At 54.8% G+C, this 14,183-nt stretch overlaps 1 protein-coding gene across 1 annotated transcript; it reads left to right on the top strand.

The window, feature by feature from the left end:
• Positions 1-303: 303 nt before the first annotated feature.
• Positions 304-10,818, top strand: LOC131483099 (T-complex protein 1 subunit epsilon). Its single transcript, XM_058680093.1, has 11 exons — positions 304-464; positions 2,967-3,027; positions 3,427-3,591; positions 4,523-4,721; positions 5,589-5,781; positions 5,854-6,003; positions 7,604-7,723; positions 8,080-8,265; positions 8,906-9,043; positions 9,426-9,606; positions 10,499-10,818. Exons 1-11 carry the CDS (start codon positions 360-362, stop codon positions 10,624-10,626), a joined length of 1,626 nt encoding a protein of 541 aa, XP_058536076.1. The 5' UTR covers positions 304-359; the 3' UTR covers positions 10,627-10,818.
• The last annotated feature ends 3,365 nt before the right edge of the window (positions 10,819-14,183 follow it).

Here is a 14,183-nt window from a genome sequence, read left to right as displayed (position 1 = left end):
TTCGGCGCCGGGGTGAGAAAAGACGGAAATAAGACTTTAAGTGCGTGAATTGTTCGTTGTAACCCATTAGGCAGAAACTCAATTATAAAGCTCTCAGGAATGATTAATTTTTGTCTTTTTTTGACCTCTTGGGTTCTGAAAGTATCCGCCCCCTGACTTCCGATCCCCCCACAGCTTTCCGGATGTTAGACGTTTCCAAAGGGCCCTGGTTCCAGAAGGTACTATGTAGCGTCAAACTAGTCACGGTTGAAACATAAGTCTCTTGCGGTCCGCGTTGCGCATGCGCGGGCTGTTGAGCCCTCCCGCGAGAGGAAGGTGCGCTCTGGGTTCCGGTGTAGTCTAACTCCTGGTGCAGAAGCATGGCGTCCGTGGGGACCCTCGCCTTCGATGAGTATGGGCGGCCTTTCCTCATCATCAAGGATCAGGACCGCAAGTCTCGTCTCATGGGCCTCGAGGCCCTCAAGGTGCGGGGCTGGAGCTCCGCTGGGCTGCCGGGCCTGGCTCTGCGCAGCTCTGGGGCGCGGCTCGGCCATGTGTTGCCCGCTGCTCGGCGGGATGCGCAGGCTGAGCCCTGACAAAGGCGGCCCGATCTCGGCGGCCGGGGCCGCGGAGAGCCAGGAGGGAGGAGGCTTACGAGCAGCGTGCTGGAGAGCCGAGGCCGCAGCCCAGGGTGGGCGGTTTCCTTAGACCGGCAGCGGCCCCGGTCTCGCGCGGACTGGCCGGCCTAGGAGGCGTTCCCGTGGGGGCCATCGCCCGGTCTTCCTGACGACTGGACAGATGGCTCACCTGGGGGCCGCCCGGCGCTCACTGCCCTACTTCCCCTTCCCAAGAGAAAGGGTCAGGCTACTTGGGCTGTATGTGGAATTCCGCTTTTCCGTTCAAGGGCTCTGCGGAGAGCGCGTCCAGGGCACGGGGTGGGCAGCCACAGCTTGTCTAACCGTCAGCCGTGCCTGGGGCTCCCTGCGCACTACTGCAGCGGTTGAGCCCAGGTCACTGGCCCTGCATGCTGGACCATGAGTGGACAGGAGCGGGTGGTGCACAGTGTCCGGCCAGGCTGTGCTGGCTGCTCACACGGTCTGTCCCCTGCTTATGGGGAGCGGGCCGTTGGCCTGTCCCCACTGTGCCCGGAGGACGGATCCACCGAGGAGGACGCCCTAATAGGTTTAGTGTTGAGAATTCGTTGTTTCCCCACAAGTGGCTCCTCTCGGGCCTGCCAGGTGGAGGACCCGGCGGCTTCACTGAGCACGCCCGTGGGAGCGCGTCTGAAGCGAGGCAGCTGGGCGGGAGCTGGTTTAAGGCTGCCGGCGGGAAGGGCTTTGAAGAAAAGCTGAAGTCTGGGGATTGTCGAAGCGCTTGGGAGGCTGGCTGGCTGTGCTGGGTTGGGGTTCTGTGCTTGCTGTGAGCTGCTTAGGTTGATGGTGGCACGAATATAGCGAAAGGAGACCAACCCGTGGGGGAAGTGGACCAGCTGAAGGTGGAACCGGGGCAGGGTCCTTCAGTGTGGGGAGGAGGCAGCGTGTTTAGCCAGGATGCTCCAGCCAATATTCCCCAAGTTCCAATGACTCGCCTGCACATCAGGAGTCTGCCCGTTTTTCTTCCTTGGAATGTAGACATCCGAGTTGGGGCTGTCTGCCCAGCTCTGCTCTGGGGTGGCATGTTTGAGTACTGGGGCTCCAAGCCTGGGGAATATGTAAGAGGTGCAGGGTCAAAAATATATGAAAAACTCAAGGCAACAGGAAGAGTGGCGTAAGCTAGGGGTTCAGTATTTTCTTGGGTGAAGAGGATGGGCGCTTCTTTTCCCCTTATCATTAGAGCCTGAACTGTGATGTGTGGTTGAGACTTTTTTGGCCGTGTAGCTCTGTGCAGTGTGTTCTGTGTTAGCAGTGCAGCAGTACTTGGCTTCTGAAGGTGACTGGCTGAAGTCAGCAGGCTGGGTTTGCAGGCGCCCTGAGAGGAGTCAGGTCCACGCTGTAGGTGGAGAAGCAGCCAGCGCTGGAAGGGGAAGAGAATGCTTTCTTGCACTTTCCTGAGCAAAGTTTTGTTTGTTTTTAGATTTGTTTTTATTCAAAAGACAGTTTGACAGAAGAAACAGAAAGGTCTTCCACCCGCTGGTTCGCTTCCTGAGCTTTTTTTTTTTTTTTTTAAGATTTATTTACTTTTATTGGAAAGTCAGATATACAGAAAGGAGGAGAGACGGACAGGAAGATCTTCCGTCCGATGATTCACTCCCCAAGTGACCGCAACACCCACAGCTATGCCAATCTGAAGCCAGGAGCCAGGAACTTCCTCCAGGTCTCCCATGCGGGTGCAGGGTCCCAAGGCTTTGGGCTGTCCTTGACTGCTTTCCCAGGCCACAAGCAGGGAGCTGGATGGGAAGTGGAGGAGCCGGGATTAAAACCGGCACCCATATGGGATCCTAGCGCATTCAAGGGGAGGACCTTAACCATTATGCTATCGCGCTGGGCCCCACTTCCCAAGCTTTTAGGCCATCCTCCACTGCTTTCCCAAGCCACAAGCAGGGAGCTGGATTGGAAGTGAGGCAGCCAGGACAGACAGGCGCCCATATGGGGCATAGGCGCTTGAAGGTGGAGGATTGGCCAATTGAGCCATTGGCCAGCCTCAGAGCAGGGTTTTTTAAAAGAGCGACAACAGGTTATTTGTGCACGGGCCCAGTTTCCTGTGACATTGTTAGCCACTTACTAGAACTTTGCTTCTTTCAGAATCGGTTGCTTTTATAAACTTTGGCAGGCACAGGTGGTTCTGTGTGGGGGGTATGTGTTGGCTCTGCCACCTGAAAGCAGTGCAGTAACCCGTCGAGTGATTGCAAGGTGGTGTGCCTGGCAGGCCAGACTGCATGTTGCCACCCCAAGGTTAGGCCTGGTACCCATCACTGCCAGGCTGTGGAGACGGGGGCTGCTGCGAGCCGTGGCGATGGGGTGCGACCTTCCTTTCTCTGTTTCCTTTAGTCTCACATCATGGCAGCAAAGGCTGTAGCCAACACAATGAGAACATCGCTTGGACCAAATGGTAAGAATTTAACGTTTCTGTGTTTTTGAGTCAGAAGTTTTAAATCCTACAGTTGCACAGAAACAGGGAGTGGTAGGACGACGACACATCCTGTTACCCTAGCAGAGACAAGGCTTCTCGGTGAATTTTAGGCTTTTTAAATGTGGTAAGAGCAGACCTTCTTTTCTAATTGTCATCTCATTGTCATTTTCCAGAAATCATGGTTGTCATCTTTTGAGATTAGAACTATATTTAGTGAAGCCCATAATTAGTGCCACGTCTCTGACTTGGCCAATCTAGACACCTGCTCGTGGAGCCGTGAGGACGTGGTTGAGACTTGGGGTGAGCCGACGCGGGCAGTCCAGCTGGCTTTGACCCGGCTGCAGCGCAGAGGCCTTCTGACCAGCACTGTCCTTTCAGGCCTTGACAAGATGATGGTGGATAAGGACGGCGATGTCACCGTGACCAATGACGGGGCCACCATTCTGAGCATGATGGATGTTGACCACCAGATCGCCAAGCTCATGGTCGAGCTCTCCAAGTCCCAGGACGACGAGATTGGCGACGGCACCACAGGGGTGGTCGGTAAGGACGGCGCGCTGTGCTGGGAGTGCGGGCCTGTGTGAGGGGAGTCGGCGGGATGGGGCCGGGAGAGGCGCTGTGGACGCAGGTGGCGGCGTGAGCTTGCCCGTTTGGCAGCGTGAGCTTGCCCGTTTACAGGGGTTTGTTTGCTGGGTGTGTTTCGGAGGAGGAGGGTTGGGTTTGGATCAGATACTAAGTAACAGTTTCAGTGTCAAGTTTCTTCAATAAAAGAGCTTGCAGTGATGTGGAAGAATACCTCGTTCTCTACCGTCTGCTGACATATTTGCGCCTAGGGGTTCAAAGACATGGCATGTCCATGTCCAGATCCTGGGTTGAGTCCCAGCTCCACTTGCATTTCCGGCTTCCTGCTGATGCCCTCCCTGACGGGTGACAAGTGTAGCTTACATGGTGGCCCAGCCACCCACCGGGGAGACCTGGGTTGAGTCCCCTGTCTCCTGACTTCAGCCTGATGGTGTCCCTGCTTTGGGGAGTCGCAGAGGCTAGGAGATCTTTCTCTGTGTCTCACTTCCTCCCAAATAAGTAATGAGGTTTTTTATCTTGAATTAATACTTGAACTGAACAACTGTAGTGATATGTTGGAAAAGCATGGTGCCATGTTAAGTAAGAAGACAGAATGGAAACCCAGGGTACCTTTTCTGCAAATACTTGGTCACCAGGCATTTGTGCGGGGCCGGATGCTGTTCCAAGAATGCTGGGAGAGCAGCGGGCAGCAGCATCCCCAAGGATGGGCCATGGGACCTCTTAGAGCTTCACTGGAGCGAGCAGAAGTTCTTCCAAAACAGGCCTAGGCCTCAAAGATGACTCTAGATTAATTCTGGAACCTTCCAATTTGGAAGGCAGCTCCTGCTTTGTATTGGTCGCAGGGAGCGTTCGGTTTGAGCGTTTTCCTGGACAGTGGCTGCTCTGTTTGCAGTGCTGGCTGGTGCCTTGTTGGAGGAAGCCGAGCAGCTCCTGGACCGAGGCATCCACCCGATCCGGATAGCCGACGGCTACGAGCAGGCTGCCCGCATCGCCATCGAGCACCTGGACAAGATCAGCGACAGCGTCCTCGTGGACATGAAGGACACCGAGCCCCTCATTCAGACTGCCAAGACCACCCTGGGCTCCAAAGTGTACGTTCTGGTGGAAGGTTCCAGCTGAGCGTTGGGTGGTTGTGTGTGTGCATTTGCGCATTTGGGAAAGCTGCTTGGAGGTGGATTTGATGCGTTCCTGCTAGTTTTGGTTTTGTCTTACTTAGCAGTGGTGTAGGACACAGATGTTTATGTTGTAGTTGGAAGCTGAATTTCCAGGTTCACTTGTCCAGGCTTCTTGACATTTGTGAATCGCATAGCGCTTTCACTGATCAGGCTGGCTGCTTTTGTATCCGCCAGGAAAGGCCGTGAAGTCTGTAGATGTTTGTGCTGCCGAAAGTATACCCGGTGCGGTTGTGGCCCTATACACCCCACTTACTGTAGGGTGCCTGCTTGGGACACTGGTGGCATTTTTAGTCTCATTTCTCCAGGTGACAAGACACCAGGCAGTGTATTTCACAGCAGGTGCCCTTGGGGCCTCCTAGACGCATGCTGACCAAGCAGTCTGTTCAGAGGTTGAAAGCTCCCACCTTGTGCTGGCGGGTGGGGGCAGCGAAGGTGGGCTGCCCTGGACCCCATGCTCAGGGTCGCAGCCAGGCCTCACTGAGGGGGGTCACCCATTCCTGCCGTCCCCAGTCAGAGGATGCTTTGAAAGTAGTGCCGCCTTGGCCTCTGCTGTGCCACAGGGAGACGGGCCTTGGTGGCGGCTGTGAGTGCCGAGTCTCTGTGTTAGTGCGGATGCCAGGGCTGTTTGCCCCGCTAGGCCGTGATCCCCTCTGGAGCGCCTGGGAAGGCGGGTCATGAGGCCGTTCCCTCCTGCGCGCTTGTCACCAAGTTACGGGTGACTGTGCTCTGCCGTCGTCATGACTGTCCCATGGAGCTGACAGGCGTGTGCTGTCGTGTGCCCAGGGTCAACAGCTGTCACCGGCAGATGGCCGAGATCGCCGTGGATGCTGTGCTCACGGTGGCGGACATGGAGCGCAGAGATGTGGATTTTGAGCTCATCAAAGTGGAAGGAAAAGTGGGCGGGCGACTGGAGGACACTCAGCTCATCAAGGGCGTGATTGTGGACAAGGACTTCAGTCACCCACAGATGCCGAAGGTAAGCGGCTGCCGCCCCGCCCCGCTGCGCCCGGCTCGGGCCCGCTGCTGACAGCTCTCGCGTGCCTTGCAGAAAGTGGAGGACGCCAAGATTGCGATTCTCACGTGTCCCTTCGAACCGCCTAAGCCCAAGACCAAGCACAAGCTGGACGTGACCTCTGTCGAGGACTACAGGGCTCTCCAGAAGTACGAAAAGGACAAGTTTGAGGAGATGATTCAGCAGGTGAGTCCGCTGCAGGGCAGGGCAGGTGGGGCTCCCGCCAACGCCACGGTTAGCGCGTGCTGCCAGCCTGTGTTGGACACTTCATCCTGTGGCTGTGGCTGTGGGGGACATCCGCGGAATGTCTGTCCACACCTTACCTGGCTGGTGCTGTGCCGAGTGCGTACCACTTCCTGCCATCCCAGCATCCCGTACTGGTGCCAGTGCTGGTCAGCTCCTTTTGGAGCCATTTGAGTGCTTAAAAGTAGTAAGAAGATACCGCACAGAACTGCATGAAAGGATGCAGACATCCGGTTTTGTGTTGAAATGGTGGTTAGGGTGCCTGGAAGTGGGCACCACTCAGCTGGGTGGGCATGCCACACAGTGTGCACTGTCGCCTGAGGTGGCTGTCCTGTGAGGAGTTGGCAGAGTAGAAGGCCCAGTGCCCGAGAACCCTGGCCCCAGCTGTAGGTGAGGATGGTGCTTAGCTGGTGGGCATGCCAGCAGCATCGTCACAGCTGCTGTGGGCACGTGGTCGGGGTCAGTGGCTCCTGCGGACCAGGCGGTGAGCTGTAGGTGAGGATGGTGCTTAGCTCGGTGGGCATGCCAGCAGCATCGTCACAGCTGCTGTGGGCACGTGGTCGGGGTCAGTGGCTCCTGCGGACCAGGCGGTGAGCTGTAGGTGAGGATGGTGCTTAGCTCGGTGGGCATGCCAGCAGCATCGTCACAGCTGCTGTGGGCACGTGGTCGGGTTCAGTGGCTCCTGCGGACCAGGCGGTGAGCTGTAAAGGATCTGAAGGACAGTTAGGGGGCAGCATTGAGAGAAGGCTGACCGGGGAAGGGGTCCACCAGAGAGCCGGCGGAAAGGGTGGGGCTCTGCAGCCGACCTCAGTGGGCAGAGCCGCCTCACTGGCGTTATGAAGAGGTGTGGCCTGGGGAAGAGAGGAGGAATGACCAGGAGGGACCCAAGCAGGAGCATTGTAGGAGCTGTGGAGTAGAGCGAGGGCCCTTTCCATTTTGAGCCCAGGAGCAAAATGGCTGCCATGTTCAGTAGGAAGTAGTAGTTTCCAGCAGGGGAGGCTGGGGTTGGTTCACAGCCAGAGGGGACGGTGAGGCTGCCCTTGAATGCACTGTGTGACAGCTGGGGGAGGGGAGGCTTGGGCAGGGAGGGCCAGGCTGTCCCCTCAGGGAGAAAGCTCTGGGGCATGGGGTCTTGGAGAGGCAGCATTGCGGGGGCTGAGGCCAGCTCCGTGCAGAGCAGGGATGCTGTTGAGCACACACCCCCTTGAGACGCCTGCACAGCTGCCTGCTGGCCACGTGGCTCTGGGCCTCGGTCGCTTCCACGACAGTCTTCTGCTTCACTTGGAGATGGAATTCAACGAAGACTGCTGGTGGTAGATTTAAAGTGTAGATGCTAAAGTGATTCCAGTTGATAGAAGTGTGTTGTTTGGGATCTGAAATGGATAGGACAGGGGTTTTCCTTCTCTGCTGTGCTCCAGGGTGAGGTGTGGTTTATTGTGATGTGCCAGGCCTGGCTTACACACCCACCTGTGCGTCTCCCCTGTCATACAAGTGTTACGGAAGTGACACCTGCTCGTTACGTGATGTGTATTTCTTCTCACAGATTAAGGACACTGGTGCTAACCTAGCCATCTGCCAGTGGGGCTTTGATGATGAAGCCAACCACTTGCTTCTTCAGAACAGCTTGCCTGCAGTTCGTTGGGTCGGCGGGCCGGAGATTGAGGTAGGAAGGTGCCTGGGGAGGGGCCTTCCGGGAAGGTTGAGTGAAGAGCCCTTGGTGTGTGTGGGCACTCACTGGGTGAGCACACAGTGTTCGGGCTTGGTGGGTGGAAAGAGCGTGGCACGAGCAGGGCCGTGAGAGACGCATGTTGTACTCCTTCCTGGATCTCGGGTGTCTCATGGCTTGTTGAGGTGGTTTCCACATGTCCTTAGCGCCTTGCTGAGGCAGGAAGATCTCCCTGCCCCTCCCCCTTGTTGCCCAGGTGCTGCTGGGCTCAGCAGAGGGACCTGTGGGGTGGGAGAGCTGGACAGCAGCAGCCCCAGGCTCAGCTGCTGTCCTCTCCCTGGCCCTCACTGCAGCTCATCGCCATCGCCACCGGGGGGCGCATCGTCCCACGGTTCTCGGAGCTCACACCGGAGAAGTTGGGCTTTGCCGGGCTTGTCCGCGAGATCTCCTTTGGGACGACCAAAGATAAAATGCTGGTGATTGAGCAGTGCAAGAACTCCAGGGCAGTGACCATCTTCATTCGAGGAGGGAATAAAATGGTGAGGATTCTCCTGTATGCTTTTTCTGATCTTGGTACTTCATTTGCCCATAAGGTATTTTAACAGCTGACTACCTTAAAAGAAAAGTTACTCTTCTCAGAATGTGTATTATAGCTTTAGATGACTGAGACTGTTTTGAAGTGTCAGTTTGCAAGGGCTTGTTACTGTCCCTTCAGTAGAACCGGGTCCTTGTTCATGATCCATTCTGATCTCTTCACTCTTCAAGAAGGGATTTTTTGGCACATTGTGACGAATGCAAATTTTCAAGGTGTTTCATTGGCTGGATTTTCACCCCCTTGTTTAATGACAATCATGAAATGAGTTGGTGCCACTGCCTCTGTGTGGTGACGGCAAAAGCACCTGGTGAATAAAGGCAGTCAGTACCACACTGTGCTCTCTGCTTTCCTTGGGAGAGGCGGCCGGAGAGACCTCGGTCTTCCAACCACTGCTTGCTTCATGCCAGGGATGGCCACATTGGCCGGGGCTAGAGGCTTCAGCCAGGTCTCCCTGTGCGTGGCTTGGGACAGACTCTGGGCTATCGGCCTCTTTGATAGGCCAGCATATATGGGGGGAACTATGGATTTGGGTTTTGAGATTAGTATGTCTTGATGACATGGATTGAGAGAGAACTTTGCTTTAGATCATCGAGGAAGCGAAGCGATCCCTTCATGACGCCCTGTGTGTCATCCGGAACCTCATCCGAGACAACCGTGTGGTGTATGGGGGAGGCGCCGCGGAGATCGCATGCGCTCTGGCAGTGAGCCGCGAGGCAGACAAGGTAAGGCATGGGGCAGCGATGCGGGAGGCCGCGGGGCAGGCACCCTGGCCCAGCATTCCCGTTCCTCACCCACACCCATTGCTCAGCTCAGGCGTTTCCAGTGTCTCTGCCCTTGACAGGAATGTTCAGGCTCCACAGTCTTTCATGCTGCAAATTCACTGTTTTGCTGCCGTAGCTCAGAGTGTGAAGAGTCGCTTTGCTGGGACAAGCCTCCTTAATTCTGCAGCGACATGGTCAATTCATGATCAACTGAAAGTAGACAAGAGAGCCTGTCCCAAAACTCTTCAGTGGCTTTGCAGAGTGTGTGTTCTGGTGGCAGACACTGCCAGCCTACTCTGTCTCTGCCATGCCAAGTGTGCCTAATGACCGTGTGCCCCTGCAGTGTCCGACCCTGGAGCAGTATGCCATGCGGGCCTTCGCCGACGCCCTGGAGGTCATCCCCATGGCGCTTGCCGAGAACAGCGGCATGAACCCCATCCAGACCATGTCCGAGGTGCGAGCCCGACAAGTGAAGGAGATGAACCCCGCTCTGGGGATCGACTGCCTGCACAGGGGCACCAATGGTGAGGAGAGAGCCGCCAGGTCCAGGGTCGGGGGCCACCTTGGGGAGGGGCCATGCAGAGGGACACACAGGGAAGGACCCACTCCCGGAAGTCCCTCCAAAGAACCTGGTCACCTCCCCGCACCACGGCAGTGGCCAACACATTTCAGCCTGCGTTCCTGAGGGCCAGCCAGGTTCACACCGCAGCAGGGGCTGCTTGGCTCTCACTGAACATGTCCACTGTGTTCTGTGCAGTGTGCGATGCACGCCGTGGCACTGTCGGCTTTCTCAGTGTTCACATCATTTCCATCTTCACGTCCTGAACTCTGGGTTTCATCTGATTACCTCAAGCGGTCTTATTAAGCCTGCTGATCCTGCGGGACGGCATAAAACCCATCCCAGTGGTAGTGGCCGATGCATAACGCTGCTCTGCTTCCCAAAGATGGACACGTTTTGGAAATACTGGCCGTCTTGCTTTCTGTGGAAATGTTTCTGTGCGTTCTGGCAACCACATGAAACCTCCCTAAAGTGAACTTTCGGTTATAATGTGTTACGTGGTGAGCAAAGAGTCTTCAGAAAGCCGACAGAAAATGGGATTGTAAAGCTCAGTGCAGTTTCCTAAGACCCCTCGTGTCCTGTGGGCAACAGGGGGCTTGGTAAGTGCTGAGCCCACAGGGGTTCCAACACGAAGCGGAGCAAAGGCATGGCAGCCTGAGCCTGTGGGAACAGGGCTGTCCTTCGTTTACACTGCTTGGAGCACGCCGAGTCCTGGCCGCAGAGGGGGACAGGTGTGTGTCCTCGGGAGCCTGAGTGTGTTCTGTTTGTGGTTCCATAAGCCAGAGCTGCTGACTGAGAGTCGACAGATGACCTGCTGCTTGCTAGGTTGGGATAATCGCTTCACTTGTGTTTTTCAGATATGAAGCAACAACATGTCATAGAAACTTTGATTGGCAAAAAGCAACAGATCTCCCTGGCAACCCAGATGGTGAGAATGATTTTAAAGATTGATGACATCCGTAAGCCTGGAGAATCTGAAGAATAGAGCTGAGAGTCTGATGGGTCACGAAGACCCCCGAGTGATTGAACACATCTGGTTATTTATTGTGAAGTCTTCAGGCTCCAGTGCCGTGATAAAGCAGCTGGTTGGTCAACATGGTCCCCCTTGGTCACAACTGTAACTCTAGGAGTACTTGCACAAGCTCTTGTGTTCCTATTAAATGGAGATCTAAAACAGCCTGTAAGAGATGTTCATTGCTGCTTTCATGGAAGGGATTCTTGTACATTTGGGGGGATTTTAAATGACAGGTGGATTTTTCTGTCTTATTCTTGGGGGATGGTCTTTGGTTTTGGATGAAAGGCTAAGGATGGAGAGTTCCCTCTGCCGGACAGAAGTCACATGTTGGGTGTGTCCATAAGCTTCATTTTAGCTCAGAGAGTATTTGGACGTGATCATCCTCCTGTCCACACAGGGCGACCAGTCATGCCGCCACCGCTCATAGATGCTTGTTTCAAGGTATGTGTATTTTTATTGGAAAGGAAGATTTACAGAGAGAAGGAGAGACAGACAAAGGGACCACAGTGGCCAGAGCTGAACTGCTCCGTAGCTAGGAGCTTCATCCACGTATCTGACATGGGTGCAGGATCCCAGGAATTTAGCCAACCCTCACTGTTCACCCGAGCACATTAACAGGGAACTGGATGGAAGTGGAGAGGCTGGGATATGCACCAACACCCATGTGGGATCCAGCACCTACAGGCAGAGGGGTAGCCACGTGAACCATGGCAGCATCCCACTGACGCATATTGCCACCACAAATGAGGGGGTGTCTCAGGTGTGTAAGTGGGTTACACTGAAACACAGTGTGCTGTTTTAATACTGACACAGGGGATCTCTACATCTCTGCTCTGGCTGGCCCTGGTCCCATCCTGGATTCCTGTTGCTTTGTGTGCAAGATGAGAACTAGCCGGAGCAGCCAGTTCATCTGAACCGGCTCTTCATCCTGGGTGGCAGGCACTGAAGCACACAGTCAGTACTTTCCCATGTGCTGGTGGGAGTGGAACATGCTGGACTGAGCCAGTGCGCATGTGAGAGCAGGCATCTTGGGGGTCAGCAGCCTGATGCGCCAAGCCACAATGCCAGCCGCCCTCTCTGCCCTTGGAGGAGCAGCTTCCCTACAGGGTGGCAGCTTGCAGTCAGGAGAGTAAGTGTTGGTGAGACGGGTTGGTCACTCAGGCGCTGGCAAAGCAGGCGCTACATGCATGCAGCCTACAGAATGGTGACTCTTGAAGACTCAGAAAGGAGGACACTAAAGACAGATGGCTAATGAGCAAAGGTGTGAGCAATTTATATACATGTCCTTAAAACCCCTTCGGGTCCTGGGTCTTATCAGGGACCCAACAGTCAACGGTGTCTTCCTCAACTGGATGTTTGCGCCTTCCTCGGCCTGTGTTGGAGGTGGCATTGCCATGGTCAATTTTATGAAAACGAAGTTGACTTGTTTTTAACTGTGTATTTGTGAACATATAAACTATTGGACAAAAGGGAGACCACTGATGTGCTGTGTACTAGATGTCAATAGGGAATCTTGGGCAACACACACCGTGCCACTGGCAGCGCTTATGTAAGACCCAGGCCGACCCCAGAAGGGAGGTCAGAGCTGAGAGAGAGAGAGCCACCCGGCTCACCACAGGATCCTGAAAGACACCCCAAACCCTTTGTCCTTTGCTCCATTCCTGTCTGCCCACTGGACTGGACCAGCAAGGCCAGCCATACAGCACTGGCACTGGGAGGCAGCCGCAGTGGGCGTCGCAGGTGTGGCCCTGGCTTCAGGCTAAGCGTTCACGGGGTGAGGCTCCTTTCCCTGGATGACACGCAAAGGCATCCTTGCCCCGCTGCAGTGGCTGACAGCCTCGGGTTGCCTGGACACCCAGGGCTTTGTCACCTCTGACAGTTGCCAGGTGTGTGGGTCCTCCTACAACCCACTCCAGGTGTAGCTACGTGCCGCCTGCTGATTCACCCGCATGGACCTTGCCTGTGTGGTGCGGTGGCTCCCGGAACAACTTCTCGCTTGCTGCCCACACATAGGGTGATGATGCTGGTCCCTAAGCTCCCTCCTGCCCTGGCCGTACTCCCCCAGGTCTGCCTCTGCAGCACGGCCTGTGTCTGGCCTCACCCTGGCTCCTTGCCCAGCCAGGATTCTCCTGCAGAGTGGCTGGCTCGGCAGGGAGAAGCTGGGCGCGGGTCAGGCAAGAGCCACAGGGGCATCTGCCAGTGCACTAGGTGTCCCACTGAAAAGCCCCACAGCCAAATCCCCTGGCAAGCTGTATGCCCAGTCTATTCACCACTGGCCACTCGTGGGAGTCAGACTCCCAAATGGAGCAAAGTCATGAGACATGGGCAGAGTGTACACAGGACCCAGGGAGGCACAGAAAATGCCTATTCACACTTGACTCTTAAACCCAAGATGCTAGTGGCAGCCTAACCACTGCCTGGCAGACAGTGGGGTGCACCTCATCCGGTATTTTATAGTTGATTAAAAAAAATCAAATCTGTTTGCTAAACTGTTACACAATATCACACAAAAACACTAATATTATATGTTACGCAAGAAGAATATTTTTGGAACTGTCTCCATAGCTAAATTCCACACATTGTTGGCCCAGCACGAATCCTAGCAGCTAAAGCCCTCGCCTTGCACCCACCGGGATCCCATATGGGCGCCGTTTCTAATCCCGGCAGCTCCACTTCCCATCCAGCTCCCTGCTTGTGGCCTGGGAAAGCAGTCGAGGACGGCCCAAAGCCTTAGGACCTGCGTGGGAAGTCAATGGCTTCTTCCTGGGTTGGCTCAGCTCAGCATAGCACGTTTGTGGAGTGAACTAGTGAATGCAGGAACGTTCTCTAGAGATCTGATCTGCTTTTCAATTTTAAAAAAATGTAAATTTTTCTTTAAAAAGTTTAAGGTTTTTGTTTTTGTTTTTTTTTATTTGGAGCCACATCATGTAGAAGGTATCTTCACCCATGACACCAGCATTTTATATGGGTGTCAGTTCAATTCCTGGCTGCTTCACTTCTGATTCAGCTCTCTGCTAATGGCCTTGCAGCAAGTGGAACATCTAATTCTTTAAATGTTTAGTTATTTTTTTATTTGAAAAAGATTTGCAGAGAGACCGAGAAAGGTCTTCCTTCCACTGGTTCACTCCGTGTGGCCACAGCAGCCAGAGCTGAACGATCTGAAGCCAGGAGCGTCTTCCGTGTAGCCCATGCAGGTGCAGTCCTAAGCTCTGGGCCGTCCTCAATGCTTTTCCAGGCCACAAGCAGGGAGCTGGATGGGAAGTACAGCTGGGACAGGAACTGGCACTCATATGCGATCCCACCACATACAAGGCTAGGGCTTTAGCCGCTAGATTACAGTGCCGGGCCCAATCCAAAGAATTGTGCTTACTTAGCTTCACAAACTTGAGTCACTGGAAACCATATATTATGATGTGTGCTTGTGACAAATTCAGCTCTCTTAAGACAAATATCTCTTAAGTTGGGCTCTTCCTTTGCCCCGGTTATGGTCCATATTCTCCCTGGTTTTGCACTTCAGGCACAGAAAG

This window comes from Ochotona princeps, chromosome 23 (assembly GCF_030435755.1).
Source record: "Ochotona princeps isolate mOchPri1 chromosome 23, mOchPri1.hap1, whole genome shotgun sequence".
NCBI classification, from domain to species: domain Eukaryota; kingdom Metazoa; phylum Chordata; class Mammalia; order Lagomorpha; family Ochotonidae; genus Ochotona; species Ochotona princeps.
The sequence above is the reverse complement of the archived record's forward strand: the minus strand, read 5'-3'. Positions and strand labels throughout refer to the sequence as shown.